This window comes from Nerophis ophidion, linkage group LG02 (assembly GCF_033978795.1).
Source record: "Nerophis ophidion isolate RoL-2023_Sa linkage group LG02, RoL_Noph_v1.0, whole genome shotgun sequence".
NCBI classification, from domain to species: Eukaryota; Metazoa; Chordata; class Actinopteri; order Syngnathiformes; family Syngnathidae; genus Nerophis; species Nerophis ophidion.
Window position 1 is genome coordinate 76391601 of NC_084612.1, and position 15548 is coordinate 76407148.

The window sequence follows — 15548 nt, forward strand, 5'->3', positions numbered from 1 at the left end:
ACACACACACTCCAATCAACAACATTCTGGCTGAGACAATTCAGGTCATTCAAAACAGCCATAAGGACAGCGTATGTCTGTCATATTGGCTTTTCGGTCTCATCTACACTGATGACGTGCAGGTGTTACCCTGGCAACCAGAACTTGCATGCATGCTGTCCAAAGAAGTGCTCTCCAATCAATACAACCGATTGGCTGAATGCACATTTAAACTGCGGCATGGTAAGGATTTGGAATTTGCATTTCATTTTAATTAAGGATAAATTAGTCATTAGAGGTGTTGCGAGTTGATTTTCATTTTGCCTATCGATCCGTTTTCAGCAAAAAAACAAGTATTTGATCGTATCGCTTTCATTAAAAATATTCGATATAATCTCCAGTACAAGCCCTCTAGTTAAAGGCCTACTGAAAGCCACTACTAGCGACCACGCAGTCTGATAGTTTATATATCAATGATGAAATATTAACATTGCAACACATGCCAATACGGCCGGGTTAGTTTAGTAAAGTGAAATTTTAAATTTCGCGCCGAAATATCCTGCTGAAATCGTTTCGGTATGATGACGCCTGCGCGTGACGTCACGGATTGTAGAGGACATTTTGGGACAGCATGGTGGCCAGCTATTTGTCGTCTGTTTTTAATCGCAAAAATTCACAGTATTCTGGACATCTGTGTTGGTGAATCTATTGCAATTTGTTCAATGAACAATGGAGACATCAAAGAAGAAAGCTGTAGGTGGGAAGCGGTGTATTGCGGCCGGCTGCAGCAACACAAACACGGCCGGTGTTTCATTGTTTACATTCTCGAAAGATGACAGTCCCTTGCGAAGGGGTGGGGTTGTAAGTTGTAACACTAACAGTAACAGTACAAGACTAGGCCACAAGCTAAAACTAGTCGATAAATAAATAACATTTTACCATTTTGTATTCTGAAGGCGATCTATGTCGTGTGCTACTCCAGCATCAATATCAGCAGCGTCCTCCTGACCGTCACAGTCAGGTTCAAAGCGGAATGGCTCTATCCCTTGTTGCGGTTGGGCCTGGCCGAGTGGTCCTGCCACGGCACCTCTCATAGCATCTTCCCTATCTGAATCGCTCCCACTGCCCACTAGTCCTTCACTCTCACTTTCCTCATCCACAAATCTTTCATCCTCGCTCAAATTAATGGTGAAATCGTCGCTTTCTTGGTCCAAATCGTTCTCGCTGCTGGTGGCCATGATTGTAAACAATGTTCAGATGTGAGGAGCTCCACAACCCGTGAAGTCACGCGCACATCGTCTGCTACTTCCTGTACAGGCATGGCTTTTTTATTAGCGACCAAAAGTTGCAAACTTTATCGTCGATGTTCTCTACTAAATCCTTTCAGCAAAAATATGGCAATATTGCGAAATGATCAAGTATGACACATAGAATGAACCTGCTATCCCCGTTTAAATAAGAAAATCGCATTTTAGTAGGCCTTTAACATCTAAATGTCCTTCAATAAACACATAACTTTGATCTTTCCTTGGATTTCAGTGAGGTCATTTACCAAAGGTAAACATGGTAAGCTACACAACAGCTAAGCACACACACCAGACCTATGTAATAAGTAGGGCTGGGCAATATAACGATATCAGTACATATTGCGACTGTTTGAGAAATAAGAGACAGGAAGTGAAATAAGGTTGCTTGCATGAACAAAGTCACTCGCTAAACGAGCGACGCAGGAAGTGACCGCTGATCAGTGGGCGTGGCATGCTGACAGCCAATTAGGTAACAGTATCAACTATCTAGTTTGGTTGCGCCACCTTGTTGTCTGGCAGTTGATATTTTTGCATGGAGTGAGAAGAGAAAGTAAAAATAAGTGCTGCAGAGAGCGAAGAAATTGTCGATAAAACCAGAATTGTCACCTCGACCGTATGGTAATTTTTTGAATTTTTTTTTTTTTAAAACAGACCGCAGTCAGACCAAGGCGCTCGTAATCAGTAATACTACACCACCTTAGCCGTACTCGCCCTTTTGCACAGCTGGCTGTAAAAATGCAGAAAATAAGATAAGTTTTCATTTTCACATTTGCACTATTTTGTTACACTTTATTAAGCAATTCTTACGTATTCCTTATTTTTGCACCTTTCTATTTAGAGGTTATTAAGAATTCAATGTGATTTTAGAATTTTTGCCACGGTTGTGTTGAAATTGTATTTTGTTTCTACATTTATAGCTATGGGGATTATAATCAGAGGAAGGTTACATATTAAATGGTCCTTATTTTTGTCATCATTTCTTTTTATAATTATTGGTATCGACTGATATCAAACACTTATATAGTGATACCGGTTTTAGCCATGTCGCCCAGATCCAGTAACACATGCCCTTATTTGAACAATACTACGGTCTAAAACAGCACATTTGTGAATATAAACAAGTAACAAATAATTAAGTTGAATATGTAGCTGAGAAAAGAACCAGCGCCCCCCGCGACACCAACGGGAATAAGCGGTAGAGAATGGATGGATGGATGGATGATTTACCTCATACAGAGTAACAAACGTGTCTGGATCATTCAACCTGGGTTATGATCTTAGGATAATGAATTATTACGACCACTAGGTGTAGCCAAACACCATATAACGCTCAACTTTAAAAGCATTAATCTGTCACAGTTTGTGTTTTTAGAATAATTTCACTTGTTGAACCATTTTTACGCTACAAAATAAACTATCATGCCTCAAGGTTAACAGTTTTCACATGCATTATTGTTCTCTGTGTGATTAATTTCACTCGATCCAACTTTTTCAAACATTTCACTTTACATAATATTAAAACAAAGATTCTGCTGATATTAGCCATCCCTCAAGGCCCCAATATCAGGATCGTATTGGAAGTGAAAAAGTTGTATAGGGACACTCTTAGCACTAGCGGCAATACAGTCTGTACAATAGTATTACAGTTACTATGTGGGATGGACATAATAAGAGATTACAACTTTTTCTCATGCCGTTACTTTTTTACACTCCTGTAAGGAAAGCATACAAAAACGAGGAACACCTTCAAGACATTCATTTGAAAAGTGTCTGCAGATTTTCTAATAAGTAAGAACCATTAATAATAGGCCTTCCTTTCCCGCTATCATTGCCATTTCCTCGCTGCTGCCAAATATTACCCCTGGATAATGTCCTGTCATGTCTGGGGGACACTAACGTCGTCAGAGTCTGGAGGACATCTTGTCTTTCAGACCTGAAGCCAGCAACGTTACAGAGTCCAGGTCGGAAAGAGACTTAAAATACAAACTGTTAAATAAACAAAGGAACAAAATATAACATTTTCGCTGGGTTTTTGTACACTGAATGATTTGAACTTCAGCCACAGTTGTAGGAAAATAAATAAGTTCTAAATAAAGATTATGTGATTTTAAAGATGCAGAACCCTGATTAAGTGGACCTTGCACATAGTGATAAAGTACTGTGTAGGGTTTGGCATCGAATTCAGTACTTTTTTGGCACCGAGCGAATCCCACCGGTTCTCCTGGGCACCGATTCACTTAAAATCCATCGGTACCATTTTACGGTACCTGGGTTGCATGTGTCCAGTTGCAGACTCTAACTAAGAATGTAGCGATAAACGGTAACAATGATAATCTTAGAAAAACACCAGACGGCTACCGTTTTAAATTAAATGGATCAAAAAAACCGTGATTGATAACTGCACTGTGATAGACTACGAACTGACTGCCGCTAGCTCGGCAGCTTAAATGCCAACATTAAAACTACAGACATTAACGTCTTTCCCCATTAAGAAACGACATAACTCAATCTAAACTCATACAAACACATTATTGTTTGAAGAAATAAAGTATTCAATTGTGTAGTTCAACCTACAAGCAAAGCTGTCATGGCACAGAATGATCGATCCGAAGAATACGTGACAGAGGTGGCTCAAGGTCCGCTGAAATGAGTAGGACTACCAAAGAGTAAAAGGTCCACCAAAATAATAAATATTAATTTTGTTTGCGACGCACTTTTCATTGAAATACATCTTAAAGTGCTGAAGTACAAACTAATATTTAAACAATAATGGTTTAGCCATTAAAACAAATAAAATACCAAGACTAAAACACTACACAGTGAAGCATAAGATATAAAAACCATGCAAAATAGTGGATATTCAAACAGTGTGCCTATTTAAACTACTTATTTAAAAATCAGTATTTCAGCGTGTATTAGTACTTTTGAGCATGTTAAACATTATTGCAATGATAATAATGGTGCTAGTTTTGGTCATATAAACCGGAATTTAACATCTTCATATCAGTACATCCCAAACTCTAACACTTAGCCATCACTCCAGCAGCACTGTGAGCAGATTTAACCAAACGCTACAATTTTCGATGCCATCAATCCATCCATTTTCTACCGCTTGTACCTTTCGGGTTCGTGGGCAATTTTCAATGCAAACAATGCAATTAACTCAGAAATGTAATAATAATACAAGATATAACAACTGGACAGAAGGTATCGTAATCAACTCAAATGTATATGTTTCAATTAAAAAATATGATTTTATTATTACAACCAATATTTATTAAACGCATTAAGGCAGCACGTGTAATCGAAATCGGGGTTTTAATTAGTGGGATAAATAACCGTTTTTCTCTGCCGTCACGAGTATTTGAGTGACAGACATGTTCGCCAATCAGAATTGTCGAGCCACGCCTTTGTTCGTCTCTCGCTTCAAACAGGGAGAAAAGAGTTTTCACTCAGTGCACCGCTCTGAGCGCGTTCATTTAACCGCAGATTTAACACAAACGCAGTGAGCCCTCTTTTTAGCCATTCCAATCTTTGTCTTGGGGGGCAGAGAGTGGGGCGCCAGCTTTACACACACACAGGAAGCACGGACAGACAGCCTTATACTGGCGACCCGCCTGTGAGAAGTGCTACAAATTACCAAAAATTAGGAGTAAAAAATATGATTACATAGCCAAATGTTCCATTGAGGGAATATTTCAGCTACAAATTGGATTGGCAATATGAGCCCATCAACATGGACAAACAAGCAAGAATGCCGTAACCACAAGATTAAACAAACAAAAAGACAATGTCTGACCTTGTTTTTTTAACCGAGAAAAAAATTCACTTTTATATATATATATATATATATATATATATATATATATATATATATATATATATATATATATATATATATATATATATATATATATATATATATATATATATTCTTTTTGCTTATACAAATGACAGTCCATTTTTTCTAATAAAGTTATTTACCTTCAATTACAGTACAATGGTAAACAATTCTACAGTCATGAGAAAAAAGTGTATGTCCTTTGAAATAGTTACTTGTATTACTATTATACATTATCAGTACATTATAAAAATTATAATCAGTTCAGTTTATTTCGAACATGCTTACCAAATAAACTGAAATAAACTTGAGACAAGAATATGTCGATTGACGGTCTAAAAGCAACATGTCTTCCTTCAATTGATATGTTCACAGCTTTATGAATTTTTATGTATTTTAATGTATAAAATATAAAAATCTCAAATAAAATCACAATTTTGGAGAGACAAATTGCAATTAGGTTTGCTCTAAATATTGTCCAGCTCTATAACACACGCAAAAGTACCAAAAATTGGTACCGTTGGGCATGTACCGATTTCCAGGTTCCCGGGAATTAGTACCATATCGGTTCAAATGTGAAAAGGTAGCCATCCCTAGTAGTGTGCCAGCAAGTTTGCACCTGGAAAACTAAGAATGCCTCCTAAAGTTATTGCCTCTGCAAGCAAACTACTTGAAAGCCTAATAACATTTATGCAAATGTGATGATTCATCGTTTCGTGGAAGCCGACCATCACTTCCTCAAGACTGACGTCAGCTGGAAGAAAGTTTGCTGACAAATGCCAGGAAAGCTCAAATTAAAACACTGAATACAAGTTTTGTTGGGAGCCCCAAGATGCTCTATTGAGGACTGATGGACACTCATACAAATTCCAAATCTATTTAACATGGCGACACAGCCATGTTAAATAGAAAACAGAAAAGCAGGACCCGCGTCTGAACTGTACTCTGTTTATTTGCTAAGAATACTGCATATGATCTCCAGGGGGAAAAAAAACAGCCTTTACAGAGATAATCATGTTCAGATGTACTAAGACTGTCAGAGATCCATTTAAAAATACGTTTATCTTCCCTGTCTGTGTGGCTCACCAAAACATTAATAACAGTCTAGTCCTGTTCTAAACCAATAAACCACAATATATAACATAATGTAGACTTGAGTCCATCAAAACCAAACCTAATTATCTTTGTCATATAGCTACTGTATTGGTATGGCATGGCATGGCATAGGGATGGTACAGTATGATACAGAACAGGCCAAAAGTTTGGACACACCTTCTCATCTAATGCATTTTCCTTATTTTTATGACTATTTACATTGTAGATCAGGGGTCAGCAACCTTTTTGAAAGCAAGAGCTACTTCTTGGGTACTGATTAATGCAAAGGGCTACCAGTTTGATACACACTTAAATAAATTGCCAGAAATAGCCAATTTGCTCAATTTACCTTTAACTCTGTTATTAATAATTAATAATATTTATATTTGTGGAAACACTGATCATCTTAATGATTTTTCACAATAAATATGTATTTTTGATGACATGTTTCAAATAGGTTAAAATCCAATCTGCACTTTGTTAGAATATATAACAAATTGGACCAAGCTATATTTCTAACAAAGACAAATCATTAATTCTTCTAGATTTTCCAGAAATACATTTTTTTAAAGTAATTCAGAAGACTTTGAAATAATATTTAAATTTGATTCTACAGATTTTTTAGATTTGCCAGAATATTTTTTAGAATTTTAATCAGAATAAGTTTGAAGAAATATTTCACAAATATTCTTTGTCGAAAAAACAGAAGCTAAAATGAAGAATTAAAATAAAATTTATTTATTATTCTTTACAAAAAAAAAAAAATACTTGAACATTGATGTAAATTGTCAGGAAAGAAGAGGAAGGAATTTAAAAAGTAAAAAGGTATATGTGTTTAAAAATCCAAAATTCATTTTTTAAGGTTGTATTTTTTCTCTAAAATTGTCTTTCTGAAAGTTATGAGGAGCAAAGTAAAAAAATAAATGAATTTATTCAAACAAGTGAAGAACAAGTCTTTAAAATATTTTCTTGGATTTTCAAATTCTATTTGAGTTTTGTCTCTCTTAGAATTAAAAATGTCGAGCAAAGCGAGACCAGCTTGCTAGTAAATAAATACAATTTAAAAAATAGAGGCAGCTCACTGGTAAGTGCTGCTATTTGAGCTATTTTTAGAACAGGACAGCGGGCGCCTCATCTGGTCCTTACGGGCGACCTGGTGCCCGCGGGCACTGCGTTGGTGACCCCTGCTGTAGATTGTCACATCAAAACTATGAATGAACACATGTGGAGTTATGTCCATAACAAAAAAAGGTGAAATAACTGAAAACATGTTTTGTACTCTAGTTCCTTCAAAATAGCCACCCTTTGCTCTGATTACTACTTTGTACACTTTTGGCATTCTCTCCATGAGCTTTAAGAAATGGCCTTCACTTCACAAGTGTGCTTGAAGCTCATGGAGAGAATGTCCAAAACCATGTTCGCTTGACCGCTCTGATCCATAGTGAAGCTTCACCTCCGGAAATTTTAAACAAGTATTCACCGTGTGTTTGTGTGGCTAAAGGCTAAAGCTTCCCAACTCCATCTTTCTACTTTGACTTCTCCATTATTAATTGAACAAATTGCAAAAGATTCAGCAACACAGATGTCCAGAATACTGTTTAATTGCGCGATGAAAAGAGACGACTTGTAGCCGTAAGTGATGCTGCGCTAATATGTCCTGACAGTCCGTGACGTTTTTAACAAGAAACTCCGCGGGAAATTTAAAATTGTAATTTAGTAAACTAAAAAGGCCGTATTGGCATGTGTTGCAATGTTAATATTTCATCATTGATATATAAACTATCAGACAGTGTGGTGGCTAGTAGTGGCTTTCAAGAGGCCTTTAAACATAGTTTTCCACATATTGAGCAAAAGGTCCTTTTTTTCCACCATGAAAAGTGCATTTGTTGTTAGTGAGAATGTACTTATTTAAGGTGTTTTGGGCTTCATTGAGGTTAGCTCATGTTAATTGTTTTGGAAAGTCTTAACAAGCCAAATTTTCTTGTTTTATTGGCAGATAATTTTGCTTAGTTAAAAAAAAATACCCCTATTTTTTTTTCTTGTTTTTGAACACTGACTTTTTGCAGTGTAGGTTTCATTATTCTAAGGCAGGGCTCGGGAACCTTTTTGGCTGAGAGAGCCAAGAAGCCACATATTTTAAAATGTATTTCTGTAAGAGCCATATAGTATTTTTTTAACACTGAACACAACTGAACGCGAGCATTTTTAAGTAAGACCAACATTTCTCGAGTATAATAAGTTGTTTATTCTTTGTAATAACATTGTTATTCTGAAGCTAACTGTGGAGTGGGCGTGGCCTGCGGGCCTGCAGCGAAGCAGGGTGTTGCCAGGACCGGCCTCGAAATCAGCAACAGGTGTGTAGATGGCTCACCTGGGCCTTGTTATCTAATCACCTGTCGCTCTGTTTATAAGCAGCAGCCCGGAGGAGAGACGGGGTTGGGGCTGGAGCCAGAGTGCGAGCGAGAACGAAAGAGAATAAGACAATTGCTGGAAAGCAACTGAGAGACTTATTGAAAAATAGAAAAATAATAAAACCCTGAAACAGGCTCTTATGTCGGTACTTTGTGGTCTGAAGAACCCCCAGGAGGTCAAGCCCTAAACTAACCAATAATAAATAAATCACTTATTACCCTTAATGCAACTTCTCGAACATGTGTGGTTGAAAAAAGGATGGATGGATTCAAATGCATGAGCATGTTTTATTTTTTAACACTGTGATTACAAGTGGAATTATTCATTACTTATCCTGTTAAGCAATGTCAGCTCAGATTTATCAGAGAGCCAGATGCAGTCTTCAAAAGAGCCACATCTGGCTCTAGAGCCATAGCTTTCCTACCCCTGTTCTAAGGTCATGTGACATCAATCTACCCTGCTGTGTCCCCCTACCTGTGACTAATGTAAAGTAGATATTAGGGGTGTAACGGTACACAAAAATTTCGGTTCGGTACGTACCTCGGGTTAGAGGTCACGGTTCGGTTCATTTTCGGTACAGTAAGAAAGCAACAAAATATACATTTTTGGGTTATTTATTTACCAAATGTGGCAAATCATCCACAAAAAATATTTTTCCTATTGGAATATTTGATTGAAGTAGGGGTGTAACGGTATGTGTATTTGTATTGAACCGTTTGGGTACGGGGGTTTCGGTTCGGTGTGGAGGTGTACCGAACGAGTTTCCATACGGACATATTAAGTAAAGTAAACAATACTCAAAATGCCGGACATTTGAGGCATTTAAGAAACTCCACCCGGACAGCCCCGCAAAAGAGGACATGTCCGGTGAAAAGAGGAGGTATGGTCAGTCGATCCTAGCCCGGTCGCTGCTAGCATGCTAGCAAAAGAGGCTAGGATAGACTGACCATACATGGTTAGCATGTTGTTTAGCTCTTTGTTTAACATGATGGTTAGCACGTTGGTACGCATGTTGGTACGCATGTTGTTTAGCATGTTGGTACGCGTGTTGTTTAGAATGTTGGTACGCATGTTGTTTAGCATGTTGGTACGCATGTTATGTAGCATTTTGGTACGCATGTTATGTAGCATTTTGGTACGCATGTTGTTTAGCATGTTGGTACGCATGTTGGCATGCATTTTGTGTAGCATGTTGTTTAGCATGCTGTTCAGCATGCTGTTTGGCAAGATGGGTGGCATGTTGGTTAGCATGTTGTTGAACTTGTAGTTTAGCATGTTGTCTAGCATGTTGTTTAGCACTTTGGTTAGCATATTGGTATGCATGTTGTTTAGCATGTTGGTACACATGTTTAGCTTGTTGTTTATCATATTGGTTAACATGATTGTTAGCATGTTGGTTAGCATGTTGTTTAGCATGTTGGTACGCATGTTGTTTAGCTTGTTGGTTAGCATGATGGTTAGCATGTTGTTTAGCACTTTGGTTAGCATGTTGGTACGCATGTTGTTTAGCACTTTAGTTAGCATGTTGTCCAGTATGTTGTTTAGCACTTTGGTTAGCATGTTGGTACCCATGCTGTTTAGCATGTTGTTTAACATGTTGGTATGCATGTTGTTTAGCTTGTTGGTTAGCACGATAGTTAGCATGTTGTTTGGCATGTTGGTTAGCATGATGGATAACTCTTTGTTTAGCATGTTGTTGAGCATGTTGGATAGAATGTTTAGCATGTTGGTACGCATGTTGTTATCATGTTGTTTAGCATTTTGGTTAGCATGTTGTCTAGCATGTTGTTTAGCATGATGGTTATTATGTTGGTTAGCATGTTGGTTAGCATGTTGGTTAGCATAATGGTTAGCATGTTGGTTAGCATGTTGGTTAGCTTGTTGTTTAGCATGATGGTTATTATGTTGGTACGCATGTCTGGCATGTTGTTTGGCATGTTCGTTAGCATGATGGTTAGCATGTTAATTAACATGTTGTTTAGGTAGTTTTTTCATAGCTGTCACACTGACAATGTTGACCTTAGCCTAGCGACGCGCTATCTCCCCGCCTGGCTTGTGCTCCCTTCAAAGCGGACGGGGGGTTAAAAGCTGCTCCACGGTCGCCAATTCCACGTCGTTTAGGTTGAAGTCGGTCCTGCGTGTTGATGACCGGCGCTAAACGGTGACGTTATTTCAACACTGTGCTAACGCTAGCTGGCGAGCTAACATAACGGTCTGACGCTCCTCGGCGCCGCCACAACAACACACTTACTCACAACACACTTACTAAGTACACACTTACTAAGTATACTCACCAGCGGGACCGCCGGGCCGACAACTAAAGGGATTCGCTGGCCGAGTCACAGCGGAGGTGCTTCGGGGTCCGAGCCAGTGTGGGGATGTTGTCTCTTAGTGTGGGGATGTTGTCTCTCAATGTGGGGATGTTGTCTCTCGGTGTGGGGATGTTGTCTCTCGGTGTGGGGATGTTGTCTCTCAGACTCTCGGACATCCAAGCTAGGTAGTGCTGGTTAAAAAATTTTTTTAAAAAAACATTCAGGAGGCTAACGTCATTACAGTCAAGCTAACTGACTGTTTGGCTTCACACTTTATTTGCATGTCCGCCAGGCTTTAGTGCCCCCTGGAGGACGTGTTGGACATTACAACCATAACCAGGCTTTAGTGCCCCCTGGAGGACGTGTTGGACATTACAACCATAACCAGGCTTTAGTGCCCCCTGGAGGACGTGTTGGACATTACAACCATAACCAGGCTTTAGTGCCCCCTGGAGGACGTGTTGGCCATTACAACCATAACCAGGCTTTAGTGCCCCCTGGAGGACGTGTTGGACATTAAAACCATAACCAGGCTTTAGTGCCCCCTGGAGGATGTGTTGGACATTACAACCATAACCAGGCTTTAGTGCCCCCTGGAGGACGTGTTGGACATTACAACCATAACCAGGCTTTAGTGTCCCCTGGAGGACGTGTTGGACATTACAACCATAACCAGGCTTTAGTGCCCCCTGGAGGACGTGTTGGACATTACAACCATAACCAGGCTTTAGTGCCCCCTGGAGGACTTGTTGGAGATTACAACCATAACCAGGCTTTAGTGCCCCTTGTAGGACTAGTTGGACATTACAACCATAACCAGGCTTTAGTGCCCCCTGGAGGACTTGTTGGAGATTACAACCATAACCAGGCTTTAGTGCCCCCTTGTAGGACTAGTTGGACATTACAACCATAACCAGGCTTTAGTGCCCCTTGTAGGACTAGTTGGACATTACAACCATAACCAGGCTTTAGTGCCCCCCTGGAGGACGTGTTGGACATTACAACCATAACCAGGCTTTAGTGTCCCCTGGAGGACGTGTTGGACATTACAACCATAACCAGGCTTTAGTGCCCCCTGGAGGACGTGTTGGACATTACAACCATAACCAGGCTTTAGTGCCCCCTGGAGGACGTGTTGGACATTACAACCATAACCAGGCTTTAGTGCCCCCTGTAGGACGTGTTGGACATTACAACCATAACCAGGCTTTAGTGTCCCCTGGAGGACGTGTTGGACATTACAACCATAAACAGGCTTTAGTGCCCCCTGGAGGACGTGCTGGACATTACAACCATAACCAGGCTTTAGTGTCCCCTGGAGGACTTGTTGGACATTACAACCATAACCAGGCTTTAGTGTCCCCTGGAGGACGTGTTGGACATTGCAACCATAACCAGGCTTTAGTGCCCCCTGGAGGACGTGCTGGACATTACAACCATAACCAGGCTTTAGTGTCCCCTGGAGGACTTGTTGGACATTACAACCATAACCAGGCTTTAGTGTCCCCTGGAGGACGTGTTGGACATTGCAACCATAACCAGGCTTTAGTGTCCCCTGGAGGACGTGTTGGACATTGCAACCATAACCAGGCTTTAGTGCCCCCTGGAGGACTTGTCGGACATTGCAACCATAACCCGGCTTTAGTGCCCCCTATAGGACATGTTGGACATTACAACCATAACCAGGCTTTAGTGTGGTGACCGCCAGTGTCTCTGAGGGAAGCCATGTTTCTCGACGAGGCGTAGGCAGCCGTTGGGGCCGGGCTGAGATTTTTTTCCCCCCCCTCCTCCACGGTGGAAGCATCCGACAGTCGGGGGAAGCCGGTGGGAGGAGGCAAGAGAGTCCGCAGCCGCCTCTTTGACAGGTGTAGGAGGAAAGAAACAAGCTCTCCGCTCATGTTTACGGTATAAGAGCCGACTTATTACCACCATTTTCTCACTGAAACCTGCCGGTTGACATGTGGTAGAGAACCATGTTCATTTGACCGCTCTGTTCCATAGTAAAGCTTCACTGTCATCTTTCGGGAATGTAAACAATGAAACACCGGTTGTGTTTGTGTTGCTAAATGCGGCCACAATACACCGCTTCCCACCTACATCTTTCTTCTTTGACGTCTCCATTATTAATTGAACAAATTGCAAAAGATTCAGTAACACAGATGTCCATAACACTTCGGAATCATGAGTTGAAAAAAGACGACTTATAGTTGTGAACGGTGCTGGAACAAAATGTCCTCTACAATGTGTGACGTCACACGCAGGCGTCATCATACCGCAACGTTTTAGCATGATACATCCGCGGGAAATTTAAAATTGCAATTTACTAAACTAAAAAGGCCGTATTGGCATGTGTTGCAATGTTAATATTTTATCATTGATATATAAACTATCAGACTGCGTGGTGGGTAGTAGTGGCTTTCAGTAGGCCTTTAATGGGTTATTTACATGTTGGTCGGGGATGCCTTCATGATGTTGATCAAAATGACGGTTTTGTTTTCAACATGATGTCTACAAACATTATACATTCCAAACATTTGCAAAAACGATTGCTTTTCATATCCTTAGCTATCTCATCTGATATAATAATAATGGTGTCAATCCGTGAATTATATCGCGTATTGCCAAAATTCCCAGCTGCACTTAAACACAACATCGCCGTAACGGCTCAACCCATCGACGCCTATGATTGGCTGTTTTTTTGACGCCAAAAGAAAAATCCGCCAATCAGCGAAAGGGTTTTTAATCGTTGCCAGTGACCAATGTATACAATCTAGCAACCAGGAACTGCCGGGGTCACGAAAAAATGCTTTCAATCCGTGCACACAAACACCGAACACGGAATTGGATCCGGATTCATGTTGAGTAATCAAATACGCCCGGTGGTTATCGTCATATGTCGCCATGTATCTCGGGTAAGTTGGCTATGTTAACTTGCTAACAACAACGTGTGCTCCATGACAATGTTAACCACATGTTAACTACATGTAGTTAACATTAAACCATTAGAAGGGACAGCCGCCTTACGAGTGAATAAAAGGTATGCTAACATGAGGGAATAGATGACACCGTGAGTGTATGAGTTCAAATGAAGAAGAAGTGCAGTGACGTCTTCAGGCTGCCATTGATTATGTTTGTGTCCATACAGGGACGGGATGCTGTTTGTACTCGACAAAGGAAAACCCAGGTTGGTGCTCAGTCAAGGTGAGGACTCCACTTGGTTACTTTGACCACATCACAGGTGTCAAACTCAAAGGCCAACTGAAATGAGATTTTGTTATTTAAACGGGGATTGCAGGTCCATTCTATATGTCATACTTGATCATTTAGGGGCGGCATGGCATAGTGGGTAGAGCGGCCGTGCCAGAAACCTGAGGGTTTCCAAAACGCTGCCGTTGTGTCCTTGGGCAGGACACTTCACCCTTGCCCCCGGTGCCGCTCACACTGTTGAATGAATGAATGAATGATGAATGAATGATTGGTGGTGGTCGGAGGGGCCGTAGGCGCAAACTGGCAGCCACGCTTCCGTCAGTCTACCCCAGGGCAGATGTGGCTACAGATGTAGCTTACCACCACCAGGTGTGAATGAATGATGGCTTCCCACTTTGAGTATCTAACAATAGAAAAATGCGATATAAATCCAATCCATTATTATTTAATTATATTTATACAACGCTTTTCTCGAGTGACTCAAAGCGCTTTACATAGTGAAACCCAATATCTAAGTTACATTTAAAGCAGTGTGGGTGGCACTGGGAGCAGGTGGGTAAAGTGTCTTGCCCAAGGACACAACGGCAGTGACTAGGATGGCGGAAGCGGGAATCGAACCTGCAACCCTCAAGTTGCTGGCACGGCCACTCTACCCACCGAGCTATGCCGCCCCCAATAATATTATTATTATTATTTTGCGATATTGCCATATTTTCAGAGGTGGGTAGTAACGCGCTACATTTACTCCGTTACATTTACTTGAGTAACTTTTGGGATAAATTGTACATCTAAGAGTAGTTTTTATCCAACGTACTTTTACTTTTACTTGAGTATATTTATAGAGAAGAAACGCTACTTTTACTCCATTCCATTTATCTACATTAAGCTCGCTACTCGCTACTTTTTTTTAATTGATCTGTTCATGTTTGTTTTGGTTAATGACAGAGCTTCAAAGTAGGAACTACGCATGCCTGCGTTTCACCAATCACATGCAGTCACTGGTGACGTTGGACCAATCAAACAGAGCCAGGCGGTCACATGACCGTGATACGAAAAACCCGACTTAAACATGTTGACAAATTTATCGGGGTGTTACCATTTAGTGGTCAATTGTACGGATTATGTACTGTACTGTGCAATCTACTAATAAAAGTTTCAATCAATCAATCAAAAGTGTAAAGGAAAAAAGACACTTTTTATTTCAACCGTACTTCCCGACAAAAGCCTAAAGACTGATCGCACAGTTCCTGTTTTCACAATAAAAGTGCCGCTCCATCGCGCCTGCGCTAACAAAATAAGAGTCTCCGAAAGCCAGCGCAAACAAGCTAGCAAACTACGGAGTTTGCCGCCAATGTATTTCTTGTAAAGTGTATAAAAACGGATATATGGAAGCTG

General features: G+C 40.3%; 2 protein-coding genes across 9 annotated transcripts in view; one reads left to right on the forward strand and one right to left on the reverse strand.

Moving 5' to 3' along the window:
- ip6k1 (inositol hexakisphosphate kinase 1) overlaps positions 1–11250 on the reverse strand; it is a 45038-nt gene extending 33788 nt beyond the window's left edge. Inside the window, exon 1 of one of the 4 annotated variants that reach the window (XM_061891532.1) lies at positions 10929–11250. The gene's annotated coding sequence lies outside the window, so the exon portion shown is untranslated. Of the gene's footprint in view, positions 1–10653; positions 10842–10915 lie in introns of those variants that run through there. The other 3 variants (XM_061891533.1, XM_061891537.1, XM_061891534.1) reach the window with 3 other exon arrangements.
- A 2428-nt stretch (positions 11251–13678) lies between these two features.
- ccdc66 (coiled-coil domain containing 66) overlaps positions 13679–15548 on the forward strand; it is a 39739-nt gene continuing 37869 nt past the window's right edge. For 2 of the 5 annotated variants that reach the window (XM_061891565.1, XM_061891599.1), the window contains exons 1-2: positions 13679–13858; positions 14092–14147. In XM_061891565.1, the coding sequence (XP_061747549.1) occupies positions 13848–13858; positions 14092–14147 (67 nt within the window). In that variant the 5' untranslated portion in view covers positions 13679–13847. Of the gene's footprint in view, positions 13859–13919; positions 13984–14091; positions 14148–15548 lie in introns of those variants that run through there. The other 3 variants (XM_061891584.1, XM_061891575.1, XM_061891590.1) reach the window with 2 other exon arrangements.